The sequence below is a fragment of the Cnephaeus nilssonii genome, assembly GCF_951640355.1.
Source record: "Cnephaeus nilssonii genome assembly, chromosome: 2".
Lineage (NCBI taxonomy): Eukaryota > Metazoa > Chordata > Mammalia > Chiroptera > Vespertilionidae > Cnephaeus > Cnephaeus nilssonii.
In genome coordinates this window covers 48,933,178-48,948,640 of record NC_137073.1, presented here as the reverse complement: position 1 = coordinate 48,948,640, position 15,463 = coordinate 48,933,178, and the positions used below count along the sequence as shown (strand labels likewise).

At 34.5% G+C, this 15,463-nt stretch overlaps 1 protein-coding gene across 3 annotated transcripts in view; it reads left to right on the top strand.

The window, feature by feature from the left end:
• YTHDC2 (YTH N6-methyladenosine RNA binding protein C2) overlaps positions 1-15,463 on the top strand; it is a 70,640-nt gene that overhangs the window by 31,880 nt on the left and 23,297 nt on the right. For all 3 annotated transcript variants that reach the window (XM_079784423.1, XM_079784425.1, XM_079784424.1), the window contains exons 13-23: positions 1,423-1,601; positions 1,845-1,941; positions 2,022-2,109; positions 2,196-2,276; positions 4,394-4,476; positions 7,478-7,583; positions 9,303-9,422; positions 9,718-9,990; positions 13,032-13,158; positions 14,317-14,522; positions 14,875-15,070. In XM_079784423.1, coding sequence (XP_079640549.1) covers positions 1,423-1,601; positions 1,845-1,941; positions 2,022-2,109; positions 2,196-2,276; positions 4,394-4,476; positions 7,478-7,583; positions 9,303-9,422; positions 9,718-9,990; positions 13,032-13,158; positions 14,317-14,522; positions 14,875-15,070 — 1,556 coding nt within the window. The remainder of the gene's footprint in view (positions 1-1,422; positions 1,602-1,844; positions 1,942-2,021; positions 2,110-2,195; positions 2,277-4,393; positions 4,477-7,477; positions 7,584-9,302; positions 9,423-9,717; positions 9,991-13,031; positions 13,159-14,316; positions 14,523-14,874; positions 15,071-15,463) is intronic.

Here is a 15,463-nt window from a genome sequence, read left to right as displayed (position 1 = left end):
TGTTGTTTACCATAGTGAAGAATAAGAAACAACCTACTAAGAAAATATAAATGATGATCAGAAGTTTGGTTTTTAAATGTTTATTGAGATAAAATTCATAAACCATATAATTCACCCATTTAAGTGTACATTTAAAGATTTTTAGTGTGCTTACAGTGTTATGCAGTCATTACCACAATCAATTTTGAGAACATATTCATTACCCCGAGAGGAAATCTATACTAATTAGCAGTCACTCCTCATTTCCCCCAACTCTCCCAGCCCAAAGCAACCACTACTGTACTTTCTGTTTCTATAGATTTGTCTATTCTGGGTATTTCATATAATTGGAATCATATAATATGATTGATGGTCTTCTGTGATTGGCTTCGTTCACCTAGCATGGTTTTTTCAAGGTTTATTCATGTTGCAGCATCCTTTTTCTAACTGAGTAATATTCCATTCTGTGGACAGAACACAGTTTTTTATCCATTCATTACTTGATGAACATTTTGGTTGTTTCTACTATTATGAATAATACTCGAGGCCCGGTGCACAAAATTCATGCACTCGGGGGGAGGGTCCCCCAGCCTGGCCTGTGCCCTTTCATAGTGCGGAAGCCCCGTGATTGATCGCCCCAAAGAGGTAGGCCCTGCCCACCCATCCAGGGCTCTTTGATGGATTGCCCCAAAGAGGTAGGCCGGAGCCGAGGGTCCTGCCTTTGCAGTGGGCGCGCAGGGCTGTGGGAAGCCCGGCGGAAGCCACACGGAGCAGCCGCTGGGGCTGCGCCCCCGTGGGGCCGCGGGAAGCCCGCCTCTGCTGTGTGCACAGCCATCTTGTGACGGTGGGAGGGCATCACACGTGAGGGCGTGATGACTACTTAGCCTTTTATTAGTAAGGATTAGTATGAACATTTGTCTACAAATTTTTATGTGGACATAATTTTATTTCTTTTGTATATATACCTAAGAGTCAAATTGCTGGGGCATATGGTAACACGATGTTTAACATTTTGAGGAACTGACACATTGTTTCCAAAGTGGTTGCGATATTTTACATTCCTAATTAGCAATGTGTGAGGGGAAAGTTTCAATTTCTCCACACCCTCTTTAACATTATGTTTTTTAATGAAGTGTTATCTCATTGTGGTTTTGATATTTGTTTCTCTAATGGCTAAATAACATTTTTTCATGTGCTTTTTGCCCATTTGCCTATTTTCTGTGGAGAAATTTCTTCAGGTTGTGTTTTTTAAAAAGCAGTTATTGCCAAATTTACTTAGAATAATGTACTTTAAACCAAAACATGAATTATAGCTAGGACATTAAGTATCACTTATCTTTCCTGATGTATATTAAAAATTTGAAGAAGGACATAGTGGGGCTCATTGGCCTTAAAGGGTTACTCTTTTTAATTAAAATTGACTTGACTTATATTTTTTTTTAGTGCTTCATTGGAATTTGGAAATTTAGATGAAAGTTCTCTGGTTCAGACAAATGGAAATGACCTCAATGCAGAAGATAGAGAGCTCCTGAAAGCTTATCATCATAGTTTTGATGATGAAAAAGTAGACTTGGATTTGATCATGCATCTTCTGTACAATATCTGCCATAGTTGTGATGCTGGTAAATAAGTGTTGTCTAAAAGATCTGGAACAAAAATATATACTTTGATTTAAAAATTAATAATTTGTGTGTACAAATTTTTGTATAATTTCCTTGACAATAATGTATAACCTCTTAAGTATCTTAAGTATTACAATTTATCAGTACTTGAAAACATTTGATATAGTTCATTATAGCTAATTCTATTGCTTGGTTCTGGTTTTACAATGAAATTTAATATTAACAAAATCATTTCTCTCCAAGGTGCAATATTAATTTTTCTTCCTGGATATGACGAAATTGTTGGACTGAGGGATCGCATCCTATTTGATGATAAGCGGTTTGCTGACAATACACATAGGTAAAAGCTAAAGCTTTATATGTTTTGATTTAAATAAAAGATAGGTACCATAGTATATTTTCTCTTTCACTTGTCAACAGATATCAAGTCTTTATGCTTCATTCAAACATGCAAACATCTGATCAAAAGAAAGTATTAAAAAACCCACCTGCAGGTGTTCGAAAAATAGTAAGCTTCATTAAATTTTCTTTTTTCTATTTTAGTAGTCATTGGTTCTGTTTTCATATTAACTTTAACATAACATCCCATTGCAGATCCTTTCCACCAATATTGCTGAAACCAGCATCACAGTCAATGATGTTGTCTTTGTTATTGATTCTGGTAAGGTGAAAGAGGTATGTATGCTTAAGTTGTATTTTCAACTCAAATGAGGAAGGTTAAGATGCATTTAAGTGCATGCTTTCATAAGCAGAATTCACTTTAATGGGAAAATTTCTGGTTCTAGATAAATTTAACAGTAAATGTTAATTTCACTAAAGTGAATATTCTACCTTAAACAATTCAGTGTATAGGATCTATCTTGTTATTTTAACAAATTATACAAAAAAGTAGCTTTTGCTCACTAAATACTAGGAAGAAAGTAAAGGGTTTGGCTTGTTACAGTGAAAATTTTGTCAAACTGTGGGCATTTATTACATGTTTTCATTCTACATGTAGGAATGGCCTATATCCTTCTTATTTATTATTATATCTTCAGTGCTCCAAGTATAGTAGGCAATCAGGAGATATTTCATGCAAGGGAACCATGCTGAAAGAAAGCAAACAAAAAATAAATTTCATTGGAACACTGCAATGTTTAATCTTTGACCTATTGTCTATGGCTGCTTTTACACTGTAATGGCAGAGTAGTTGCAACAAAGACCCTCTGCAAAGGCTAAAATATTTAGTACCAGCCCCTGCTATAAATAAAAGTCAGCATTTATTTCCTTTTAGTAATGGAATGCCTAGCAACTGTCATTTCACTGAAAGAATTGAAAATGATAAAAGGAGTTGATTTGTCAAGGAAAGAAATACTATCCATGTTGTAGAAGGCAAAGTATATCTGTTCTAGTGGATATAAATGATTTTTTTTAATGTGAAAATTTTGTTAATTACTTTATAATATTTTCAGTGTTCATATTCAAGATGTTTCTAGGAATATCTTGTAGAAAAAATTTTATAAAATTTGGACATTTCATTGTAGTTGGATACTGTAAAGAAGGGGTACATTTTATTTTTTATAGGAGAATAATTATGAACTAGAGGTCCAGTGCACAACATTTGTGCACTCAGGGGGATCCCTCAGCCCCACCTGCACCCTCTTGCAGTCCGGGAGGCCTCGGGGGGATGTCTGACTGACAGACATCCTTAGCGCTGCCACGGAGGCAGGAGAGGCTCCCGCCACCAACGCTACACTCGCCAGCTGTGAGCAGCCTTCTGGCTGAGCGGTGCTCCCCCTGTGGGAGCCCACTGACCACCAGGGGGCAGCTCCTACATTGAGCATCTGACCCCTGGTGGTCAGTGTGCATCATAGCGACTGGTCTTTCTGCTGTTCAGTCAATTTGCATATTAGCCTTTTATTATATAGGATATTATCATTAAAAATCTGAATAGTGAGTTAATGAAAATTCAGATTTTATTGCCTAAAATTATCTAGAGTTCAAGTAGATTTTGAATATCTTAGAAATTAATTTCTTTAGGTGTTATTTATCAAATAAACATGCCAAATGCAACATTTTATTAAAAACTAAATAAGTAGCATCTTTTCTAAAAATCCCACAATTAAACTATTATGAGAAACACATTTGTATTTGTTTTATATAGTTAGTTTTTGAAAGGGATATTATTGTAACTGAATGTTTGAAGCATATTTTAGTCAGGAATGCAGTCTTTAAAAATATTTCTCTACAGTAAATTTTCTTTGAGGAAGTATGCTGTAACATTCTGGATAGGCTAACTACATTACAGTAGTAGCTCAGCAGGAGATAAAGTGGAAGGGATTAAAATTTTTTCACTTTGGGATAGGATTGTTTCAGCTATTGTTATTCTTATTTTTCTAGATCAAGCTTCCTAGAAAGTATTTTTAAAAATGTTTTTTTTTCCTGATCATATCTCTTCTTCACAATGATGTAAACCTGATGGACAATGATGTGAAGAGAATAGATTAGTTCTTTCCCATCTTGATGCCTTATGAGAACTGACTGCTATTATTTAACTATAGAAGAGAGAAACAAATAGCTCAGCAAGGCACAGAATGAGGAAGTTTTTCAGGTCTTCTGAGTTTTTATTCTTTTTCCTTAGAATGTTTGTAGTCAGAAATCTGGGGTAAAAAGAAATTAGTACTCTGCTGTAGTTATCTAATCAAGGGGCGGTCTGAATTAAACGTGGTATATTAAAATATATTATAATGGTTTTGCTATTTCTTCTTAAATGCCTTTTATGTTTTAATATGAAGATGATTTAAATATTACAGAAGTCCTTTGATGCACTGAATTTTGTTACAATGTTAAAAATGGTGTGGATTTCCAAAGCTAGTGCCATACAACGAAAGGGCAGGTAATGTATATTTAATGTACATTCAAAAATTGCCTGTAAAATGGAAACATTCTTATGTATTACATATTAATGTATATTACACTTTCTGTAAAATGTTAACATTTTCATGTTAGTCTTAATTTTATATTAATTTTGCAAAGCATACTAATTAATACTGTTTAAAAAATATCACATTCAGGTTATGTTAAAATTAAAAATTTTTGCCTGGTATAAACCACATTCATGACATGTAAGAAACTTAAAACAAAAAATAAAAGCAAAAAATGTCAAACATTTACAATATGATATGAAGGACTAATTTTTGTATTATACAAAAAAGCTATTAAAAAATTGGTTAATAAAGACCAGCACATTAACTTCACATATGCTGCCTTATGTATATACCAAAATAAATGCAAATTAATGAGGTACTGCTTTTTGCTTATCAGATTGACATTGATGAAAACGTTAACAGTGCATGCAACAGAGTTGGCAAAAGCATAGACCTATAGGCTTTCATAGTTTGCTGATGGGAATGTAAATTGGTGTGATTTCTTCAGAGGGCAGTTTGAAGCTGTTTATCCAAATCTACCCTTTCATAGTGGATTCCACTTCTCATAATTTATCCTGAATATACTTGCACATGTGTGCAAAGATGTATGTTTAAGAATGTTTTTCATAGCATTTTTTGTAACAGTTTGGGAACACTGTAGTGTCCATCAACAGTGAAGTGGTTAGATTGCTAAAGCCACACAGTGGTATACCAGTGTAACTGTTAAAAGGAAAATACATAGATGTATGTCTTTTTATGTGGGATGAGTTTTCAGAATATATTAAGTGAGAAAAGTAAGGAATGGAACGTGTCTCATATTCTGTTGTACTAAAAAATATATGTATATGTTTGTATATATATTTAGATATAAACGCATTGTTAAGTCAGAGAGAAACATTGAAAAACAATTATTGGCTCTGAGAAGAAGGATTTGTGGGGTTCTTGAAGGAAGGAGACAATTTTTATTCTAAATTTTGTTGTAGTTTGGTCATTTTAGTACATGCTTGCATTTTTCATTTTTAAAAAGGCAAGATTAAAAAATATATTTTTCAGTAATTATTTGACCAATTTTTTTAAAATTTTAACTAACAGGAAAACATATTGTCTAGACACTCTTATTAGTGTTTTGTCAGGAATAAAAATCAGAAATTTTGTAAGTAATCATTGTTATTTTTCAACATATTTTTTTGATAGCCTTCACTATTCAAGTGTTAGGGATGTAACGATGAATAAATTGGATGGGTAAAGTTTGAGATGGGGGAATATTGCATGCAGTTCATCTTGGAGTCCAATAAATTAAGCAATTTTAGTACTATGTGAACTGTGCTACAACTGGATAATGCCTCTAGGAGTTATAGTAGAATCTGAGATAAATATGAATAAAGAAGTGTTGTGGAAAGGCATTTCTGGCAGAGGGAAAGCATATATAAAGGCCTAAATGCAAGAGAGCAAGAAAGTTGTTTGTATGGAGTTTAATTTAGCAGAGAATTATAAAAAATGCGTGGAAAGAGGTAAGTTACAGACAGGTCCTTAAGGACTGTTCTCTCTCGTGCGCGCATGCTCCTTAATAAATCGGGATTGCAGGATTGTAGTATTCTTTCAGCTCTTTAAGGAATGAATTGGTAGAGACAAAAATGATGGTAGGAGGTTCCTTGATTAATAATTCCATTTACAATAAGGGAGATATGAGAGTAGCCTGGATTATTAGCATTGTGGTAGAAATAAAGAGAAGTAAATAATTAACTTATGAAATAAGAATAATATTACTATCATCTGTCCAGAGGGTGAGGGGTAAGGAATAGAGTGGAATCAAGAATGTCATACAGGTTTCTATTTTAGAAAATTTTGTGGATGGTGGTGCCACTGTCTGATAGGGAAAATGGGAAGAGTGGTTATGTTGGGGAGAAGAATCAACTTTTGGTTGTGTTGGGTTTGAGGTGACTGGAAAATCAAGTGGAGCTAAGAGGCTTCTGAAGTATTGGTTAGAATTAGGATAAGGAGATCTAGATGAATAGAAATTGAAGACAGGAGGATAATTAAGATCACCTTGCGGGAGAGGGTAGAGTGAGGAGAGCAGAGGGCTGAGATCCAAATTCAGAGGAATATCAACATTTAAGGACTGTGCAAAGAGAAATCTCTCAGAGGAGGCTGTGTAAGTAAGAGAGCTGATGGGTATATAGTGAGGAAAGTATTCGATGGAGGAAGGAATGGTCCAAACAATGCCAGATTTTGTAGTTTGCATCACATTGTTATAGTTATGTATGCCATTTTGGACTATGAGCTTTGCGAAGATAGGGATTATTTCTGTATCTTTATCACTTAGTATATTCAGCCTTGCCATTAGCTGATATGGCATCTTTGGGTGAAATTAAGAGACTACTTTTCCTTAAGATATTTTTGTTACTTCCAATAAATTATACATGTCTTTATGATGATGGGGTAAATAACACTGCCTTGGAATTGTGTAGTTGATAATTTGTACAACTCTCATCAGTGTATCTGAACTCAGTGCTTGGTATCAGCTAAGTAAAGTTGATTAAACTTAAATTACCATATGTTTATTCATGCTTTACTTTTTTACTCACCTTCATATACAATTCTTTTTTATTTTTACCATTACCCTAGAATGTATACAGGTGGACAAAAGTAGGTTAATAATAATAATTACAATAATAAATAAATAATAATACAAGAATAAACTCTGTGTTTCACTTACTGACAACTGTAAACCTACTTTGCCCACTCCTATATATCAGTTAGGTATCATTCATGAATCTCACTTTATAAAGGAGATAATAGAGTCCTAGACAAGTGAAGTGCCTTCATAAAGGATAAGTGTCAGAGTAGGAATTCAAACTCAGATATCCTGATACTGGTTCATTGTTCTATATCATCTAAATCACATTGGTTGTACAGTTTACTTATTATAGTCTTTATTCCTGAGTCTTACTTTTGTATTTTACTTTAAAGGGCAGGGCGATGTAGACCTGGAATTTGTTTTCGTCTGTTCAGTAGACTCCGATTCCAGAATATGTTGGAATTTCAGACTCCAGAACTTTTGAGAATGCCATTACAGGTAGAAGTTTACTTAACTCTAAAAGCCTATCTTTGTGGGTGAGGGAGGAGAAGGGATCATTTCAACTTATGCTGATTGGACTTTTCAATAATCAATGTATGAAACAATTTATAAAACAAAATTATCAAATATATATTATGGAAGGTGGTTATGTATATAACTAATATTTTTTATATACAGAAAATTTAATTTACAAACCTCCAAAGTTTTAAAGAATTACTTGAGTGCACTTAAGTTATGGTATAGTTTATAAGAATAGCATTTGTTTTTGTGCAACATTCTAGGAGTCTGTCAACCATGTAGTTTTCACCTTTTACATTTTCAATGAAGATTAGAAAACAAATTATTTGAGGTCCAAAACATCATACCAGAATCTCAGTTTAAGATGCTGAGATTACCTTGGTAGATTTGGAACTAAGTTCACTGAGATTTCCTGGCCGTTATTGTTTTCCTTCAGGTTTTCTGACTTCATGGAACACCAGACACTATAGTTCCTAGGGAAAACTATCATAATATTAATTCGATTCTCTGCTGTGCTGAACTATTAGGTGCTGATACCCAAACCTTTAAAGAGACACTGGATCATATTTTTGGTAACCACATATCTAGATGACTTCCCATTTCCTCATGCTCATGTGCCATTTTATGTTCTTCTTAGGATAAAATACAAAATTCTTAACATTCCTAAATTATTTCTCCTGCTTGTGTCTCCAATTTTAATTTTTTAATTCTTGCCTTTTGTCCTCTCTTCACTCATACCAGTAGTTTTCATTTCCCAAGCACATCTTTTTTTTTTTTTTTTAATATATTTTATTGACTTTTTACAGAGAGGAAGGGAGAGGAAGAGTTAGAAACATCGATGAGAGAAACATCCATCAGCTGCCTCCTGTACACTCCCTACTGGGTATGTGCCCACAACCCAGGTACATGCCCTTGACCGGAATCGAACCTGGGACCCTTGAGTCCACAGGGCGATGCTCTATTCACTGAGCCAAACCGGTTAGGGCTCCCAAGCACATCTTATTTGTATTGTTCTTAGGGGCTTCATATGTGCTAGTCCCTCTCCCGAGACTCCTCCCCCTTATTTTTTTTTTTTTTTATAATTAACTCCTAGTCAGTCTTTATGTCTTATTTTAAATGTCATTTCCTCAAGAAATTGTTTTTTATTTCAATGGCTTCCTTTTCCTGCTCCTTCCTAAACTTGATTAATTTACCTCTTCAGCTCCCTGTGTCCTTCATAGCATTTATCACAGTTGTAATCAAGGAGTTAATTATGTAATTATTCTGTTCACACACAATGAAAACTTCATGAGGGTGAACACTTGTCTGACAGTCTGTCCTCTTCTTTTTCTCCAACTTGCTGCACAGTGCTTAGCACTTAGTAAGCACTTAAATATTTGTTGAATAAATACAAGATTCCAGAAGGTAATATAAAGGAAAAAGAAGATATTTTGGACAGTAACTCTTAAAACTGTGTGAGGAGACATTGTCACTGGTGGCAGTGGTAATTTTGATATGAGTTGTTGGAGGGTGTTCATAAAAATTTTGGAACTTAGGGCAAAGTATGAGCCTATGTTTGTTTCCTTGAAAGATATTGTTCCCTTTACTGTTCATTTTAGTCAGAGACTCTACTAGTCTTTGTTTGGGAACTGTAGTTCTCATGATTTCTTTAAAAATAAATGTCAATATTTCAAAATTATTTGCTATTCTTATTTACAGGAACTTTGTTTACACACCAAGCTGTTAGCCCCAGTTAATTGTCCTATTGCGGATTTCCTTATGAAAGCTCCTGAACCTCCACCAGCTTTAATTGTACGGAATGCTGTACAAATGCTTAAGGTTCGTGTTTTATTTAACCTATATGAAATTTAAACCAAATGAGAACACATCTTAACTAATTTTATACTTTAAAAAATTATCTTAACCATGTACTTTGAATAAATACTGTTGTGGTAGTTATAATAAAACAGTAGCTTGTTTTTATATATTTAAAGCAAAATATATTTTTTGTGTGCGATGTGATAGCAAAACAAAATTTATATTCTCATTTCTTTCTTATAGACTTTTAGATATGTCACTTGCTTAAACATAGTTTTTGATTATGTCAAATTCTGTTTTGTATTCTTTTGTTTAGACAATAGATGCAATGGATGCGTGGGAAGATCTCACTGAACTTGGATATCATTTGGCTGACTTGCCAGTAGAACCACATCTTGGTAAAATGGTCCTGTGTGCTGTTGTTTTAAAGTGTCTGGACCCTATCCTTACAATTGCCTGCACACTAGCCTATCGAGATCCTTTTGTCCTGCCAACCCAGGCCTCTCAAAAACGCGCAGCTATGCTTTGTAGGAAACGTTTCACTGCCGGAACTTTCAGTGATCATATGGCACTTCTCAGAGCATTCCAGGTACTACATTGTTATTTTATTTCTGAAAATGTTGCTGGTTAAACACATTTCTGGAGCAAGTGTAAGAAATTAAAAAAATAGATATGATTCCATTAATTTTGTTTCATTATAACATCACATTTTATTAATTTCCCAGAAAAAAATCTTTCTATTGTTAATGTTAAAATTATCACAGTTTTTCTCTACTTTTTTTCTTTCATTTTATCTTTGTAGGAATATGTATATTGTAGGTGTGTACATATTTATTTTTATTTATACTTGTATTTATTTTTAATACTCAAGTTTCTTGTCTTTCAATTATATCTTTGGCAAGGAATGCTTTAAAATTTTAGTTAATAACACTGTATGTTATTCAAAATATATAGAACAAAGCTTAGAAGAAATTTACCTTGAATGTAATGTCTATTTTTTTTAGAGTACATCTTTTCTTTGTATGATCAAGACACTATGCTAAGAACTTAATTTTATAAAGCAAAATAAAAAAATCACTTAAAACCTATTAAGATAATAGTAGTGAAAAATGAAGAAAGTGCTAAATGGGAAAGGAAAGATAAGGAAAGTGCGACTCTGAAGAAGGGAAATTATATATAATTTAGAAATTCAGATGCAGGGGAGAATTTTGTTATTTCTTCAAAAGGTAGACATGTTATTTATCCTTAAATTCTTTTGAATGTAGTCTATGCCTGTACATTAAAAGCATTTTTTTTTGTTTATGCAGAAAATACTTTTTCCCAAGTATTTCCTTATAATACATACAATTTACAAAAATATTTACAAGCTTCTTTTGTGTGAGTATTATTAAACAACTAGAGGCCCGCGCATGAAATTCGTGCGTGTGTACGGTCCCTAGGCCTGGCCTGTGATCAGGGCCATCTTCCTGCAGCCGGCCCCGACCCCCACCAACACCCACCCCCGGTTCCCCGTTTGCCATCAGAGGATCAGAGCCTGATGGCCAGGGGAAGGAACGAGAGGTCGGCCGTTCCCACCCACTTGTTGGCCCCGCCCCCACCACGGGTTGCCTTCTGTCTGTGGGGTGACTGGTGGGGCGGGGGCCCCACCACCCACCCCCAGTTCCCCGTTTGCCATTGGGCAATCGGAGCCAGCCGGCTGGGGAAAGGGACCAAGAGGTGGTCAGTGCGCTTCATAGTGACTGGTGGAGCGGTCGTTCTGGTTCTGGTGTTAGGGTCAATTTGCATATTACCCTTTTATTATATAGGATAGAGGCCTGGTGCATGGGTGGGGGCCGGCTGCCCTGCCCTGATGGGGGCACTGGATTGGGGTGGGGGTCCCCGCTGTGGGGCAGGGCCGACTGGGGCGAGGGGTTGCAGCCATTCTGGTTTCTGGTCGTTCTGGTCATTCCGCCATTTTGGTCGCTGGGCTTTTATTATATAGGATGGATAATGCATTGCTCTTAATTGAGTCTATGATACCTTGTATTATCACAGATCAGTTGAGTGACAATAATTGAGAAAGATTTGGAGAATTGTCTATTCTTTTTTTAATTTTTATTTTTTTTAATTGATTTTTTACAGAGAGGAAGGGAGAGGGATAGAGAGCTAGAAACATCGATGAGAGAGAAACATTGATCAGCTGCCTCCTGCACACTCCCTACTGGGTATGTGCCCGCAACCAAGGTTCATGCCCTTGACTGGAATCAAACCTGGGACCCTTGAGTCCACAGGCTGACGTTGTATCTACTGAGCCAAACCGGTTAGGGCTCTTGTCTATTCTATGCTTTTCCCTCAGCTCCTTGAAAAGAAGAGGGGATAGATAGATTACTGCTTTGATCTATCAGTTATATTTCAAAGCAAAAGAACTCATTTTAAAAGGGGAGCTATTTTATACTGCACATAGATGGATTCTAGAAATCCCACTTTCCATTCTCAGACTGATTAGGAGGTTGATACAGAGGTTATTTTTGGAGGAATGGAGGATTCTTAGATATAAATGTGCTATGATGGCTTAGTTTTAAAGGCTCTATACTTTTGTGAAGGATAATTAGCACCTGTATCTGAAAGGTAAATATTTTTACATAGCTGCTCATTTAGGTTTCCTAATACTTAGCTCTCTCATTGAGATTTTTATAAACTCAAAAAACTTTCTTAGCATTTGAGTATAAATTAACATGATAAATCACAAAGTCTTAGATTTTATTTTTTATATTTAAATTTTAAATTATTTATTTATTTTTTCTTTCAAATATATTTTTATTGATTTCAGAGAGAGGAAGGAAGAGGGAGAGAGAGATGGAAACATCAATCAGCCGTCTCCTACATGCCTCCTACTGGGGATCGAGCTTGCAACTTGGGCATGTGTCCTGACCAGGAATTGAACCAGCCACCTCCTGGTGCATGGGATGATGCTCAACCAACCAAGTCACTCCAGCCAGGCGTTAAATTATTTTTTAAAAAAAAATGGAGGTATAATTGGCATATAAGTTTCAGGTGTATGGCATAATGATAAGATATTTGTATATATTGCTGAATGGTCACAGTAAATCTAGTTAACATCCATCTTCAAACAGTTATAATGTTTTTCTCTTGTGATGGGAACTTTTAAGATCTACTCTCTAGTCTGTTAATTAGATTTATTCTGAAAACTATTTCACAATATATACAAATATCGAATCACTATGTTGGACACCTGAAACTAATATAATGTTACATGTCAAGCATATCTCATTAAAAAAAAAGTTTATTTTAAAAAAGTTCTACTCTCATAGCTACTTCCAATTATACAATACAGTGTTATCAACTATAGTCCCCCTGCTGTACATTACATCCCCAGTGTTTAAACTTCATTTATAACTGACAGTTTGTGTCTTTGACCACCTTTACCCATTTTGCTCACTGCTGGCAAGTATCAGTCTGTTTTTTGCATCTACAATCTTTTTTTTTTTTTTTTTAAATAAAGTCTTAGATTTTATAAAATAATTAGAAGAAGAAGAATTGACCTTGAGTGGTTAGTAGTGATTTTCAGTTACTTTGTTGCCTAAGAAGTGTCTGGTACATGTATCATGTTATATAATTATATTTTTATAGGCATGGCAGAAAGCACGAAGTGATGGGTGGGAGCGAGCCTTTTGTGAAAAGAATTTTCTTTCACAAGCTACCATGGAAATAATCATAGGCATGAGAACTCAATTGCTCGGTCAACTTAGAGCATCAGGTAATGTTTTCCCACAAAGAACCTATTTAAACAACTGAGAGAACCCTGCCCGTACCTCGTAGTATTTCTAGTATTAACTGAAGCCATCTTATATTATTTTTATGACATTATCACTTTTTTGTGATATTCATTACCTGCTTTGTAGACTTCTATGTGACCTCAAGCTTTTGTTTGTTGAAAAAATTGACACTGCAGAATTGTCATTGAGAAATGTGTGAATACCTTTTTATACTATTGGCAGTGAACACTTTATAATGTATTTGTTGGTAAAGATCAGTCTAGATATTACATTTATATTTTATAACTATTACCAGTTATTTAGCTCTATGAAATATAAATTATAAAAAATTAACTAGCTTGATACAAATGCTGGCCTTCATATTTTTGGAACATAAAAGAACAAGTAATCTTGAAGGCATTTTGATATTTTTAAAAATGTAGCTATTTTATTTTAGAATTGCTAATTCCTTTTTGAGTAGCATAATACATTGAAAAAAATAGAAGAAAACTATCAGAGTCTGGATTTACAGATGAGCTGAAGTGCCAAAGTAACATAAGGAATAAACCAGAGAATTTAGAGTTGTCTCAAATATGGGACAATATGAAGGACTTTTGAAATTATTAGAAGAATGGTTTAGGTTTTCAGCTATGATTTTAGTGTGTTTCAGATAGCAGCTCATGAATAACTTGACTGCAAGAATGTGTAATTTTTTTAAAATGTATTTTTATTGACTTCAGAGAGGAATGGGGAGAAAAAGAGAGAGAGAGAGAAAGAGAAACATCAGTGATGAGAGAGAATTATTGATCAGCTGCCTCCTGCTCACCTCACACTGGCATGTGCCCTGACTGGGAATCGAACTGTGACCTCTTGGTTCATAGGTCAACGCTCAACCACTGAGCTATGCCAGCCAGGCAAGAATGTGTAATTTTTAAAAAGTTTCTAAGCCCCCATTGAATCTTCTACTTTCTTTAGCCTGAGCAAATGAAACTTTCTTAGAACATTGATTCTACATTTTAAATTAGATTTTATTAATTATTGTGGAATTTGAATATCATTAAACTTACATAGGTTCTACAATTTTTTTAAATAAAAAACACACAAATTTAAAAGTATGTTGTGAATAGGAAAAGTAGGTGTGGTTTTTTCCCTCTTTCTAGGTTTTGTTAGAGCACGAGGTGGTGGTGACATTCGAGATGTTAACACAAATTCCGAGAATTGGGCTGTCGTTAAAGCTGCATTGGTGGCAGGCATGTATCCTAATTTAGTCCATGTGGACAGAGAGAATTTAGTATTGACAGGGTCAAAGGAGAAAAAAGTACGATTTCATCCCACTTCAGTTCTCAGTCAGCCTCAATATAAAAAGGTAAAACATTTTTAATGCTCTTAGGCCTTGAGGTGAAACTCATCTAATTTAGATGTTTGAAAAATCAATGAAAAATGTTCTAAATACCTGCTTTAAGAAATTAATTATATGTATATATATATGTGTATAATTCAGCATTGGAACAAAATTTTGATTGACTCTTGGAGCTGGAAGAGTTAATGTGTTAAGTAAAGAGAACTTTTGTACAAACTACATGAGCAATGACTTGCTTTAATTTTTGCTTGGGTATGCATCACCCATTTTATTAAGGGATGGTTTACAGTTTAAAAGTATTACCAGTAAATTAGGTGATAAACATAGCTAACAATTTTTAAATTTATTTTCCTAATAGATTCCTCCAGCCAATGGTCAAGCTGCAGCAATTCAGGCACTGCCCACAGATTGGCTTATTTATGATGAAATGACCAGAGCCCATAGAATAGCTAACATTAGATGTTGTTCAGCAGTGACACCCGTCACTGTATTGGTATTCTGTGGACCAGCTAGGTTGGCAAGTAATGCTCTTCAGGAATCTTCATCCTTTCGAGGTAAATATGTTATGAAGGAAATAAAAATCTATTTGAAATGAAATTTTTTTTCTTTTTACTAAACCAAACAAATTTTGAAATTATAAAAACTTATGTAGTGTTAGCTCCCTTTTGATATAAGACTAATTAGAAAATACTAAAGCATACCACTGTTCTTGAAAGTAATTAAGATAACTTGATTTGTATATTTTTTATTAATCTTGCTGATAGGAAGTTTGCTTCTCTCTTCCACGGAATTTAAATGATTAACAAAAATAAAAGGTATTTGTTTAAAGGAAATAATAATAATAGTTACCCATAATCTTATTACTCTTATATAAACATTTTTTAATATTATCTACTAGAAGCCTGGTGCACGAAATTCGTGCACGGCGGGGGGTTGTCCCTCAGCCC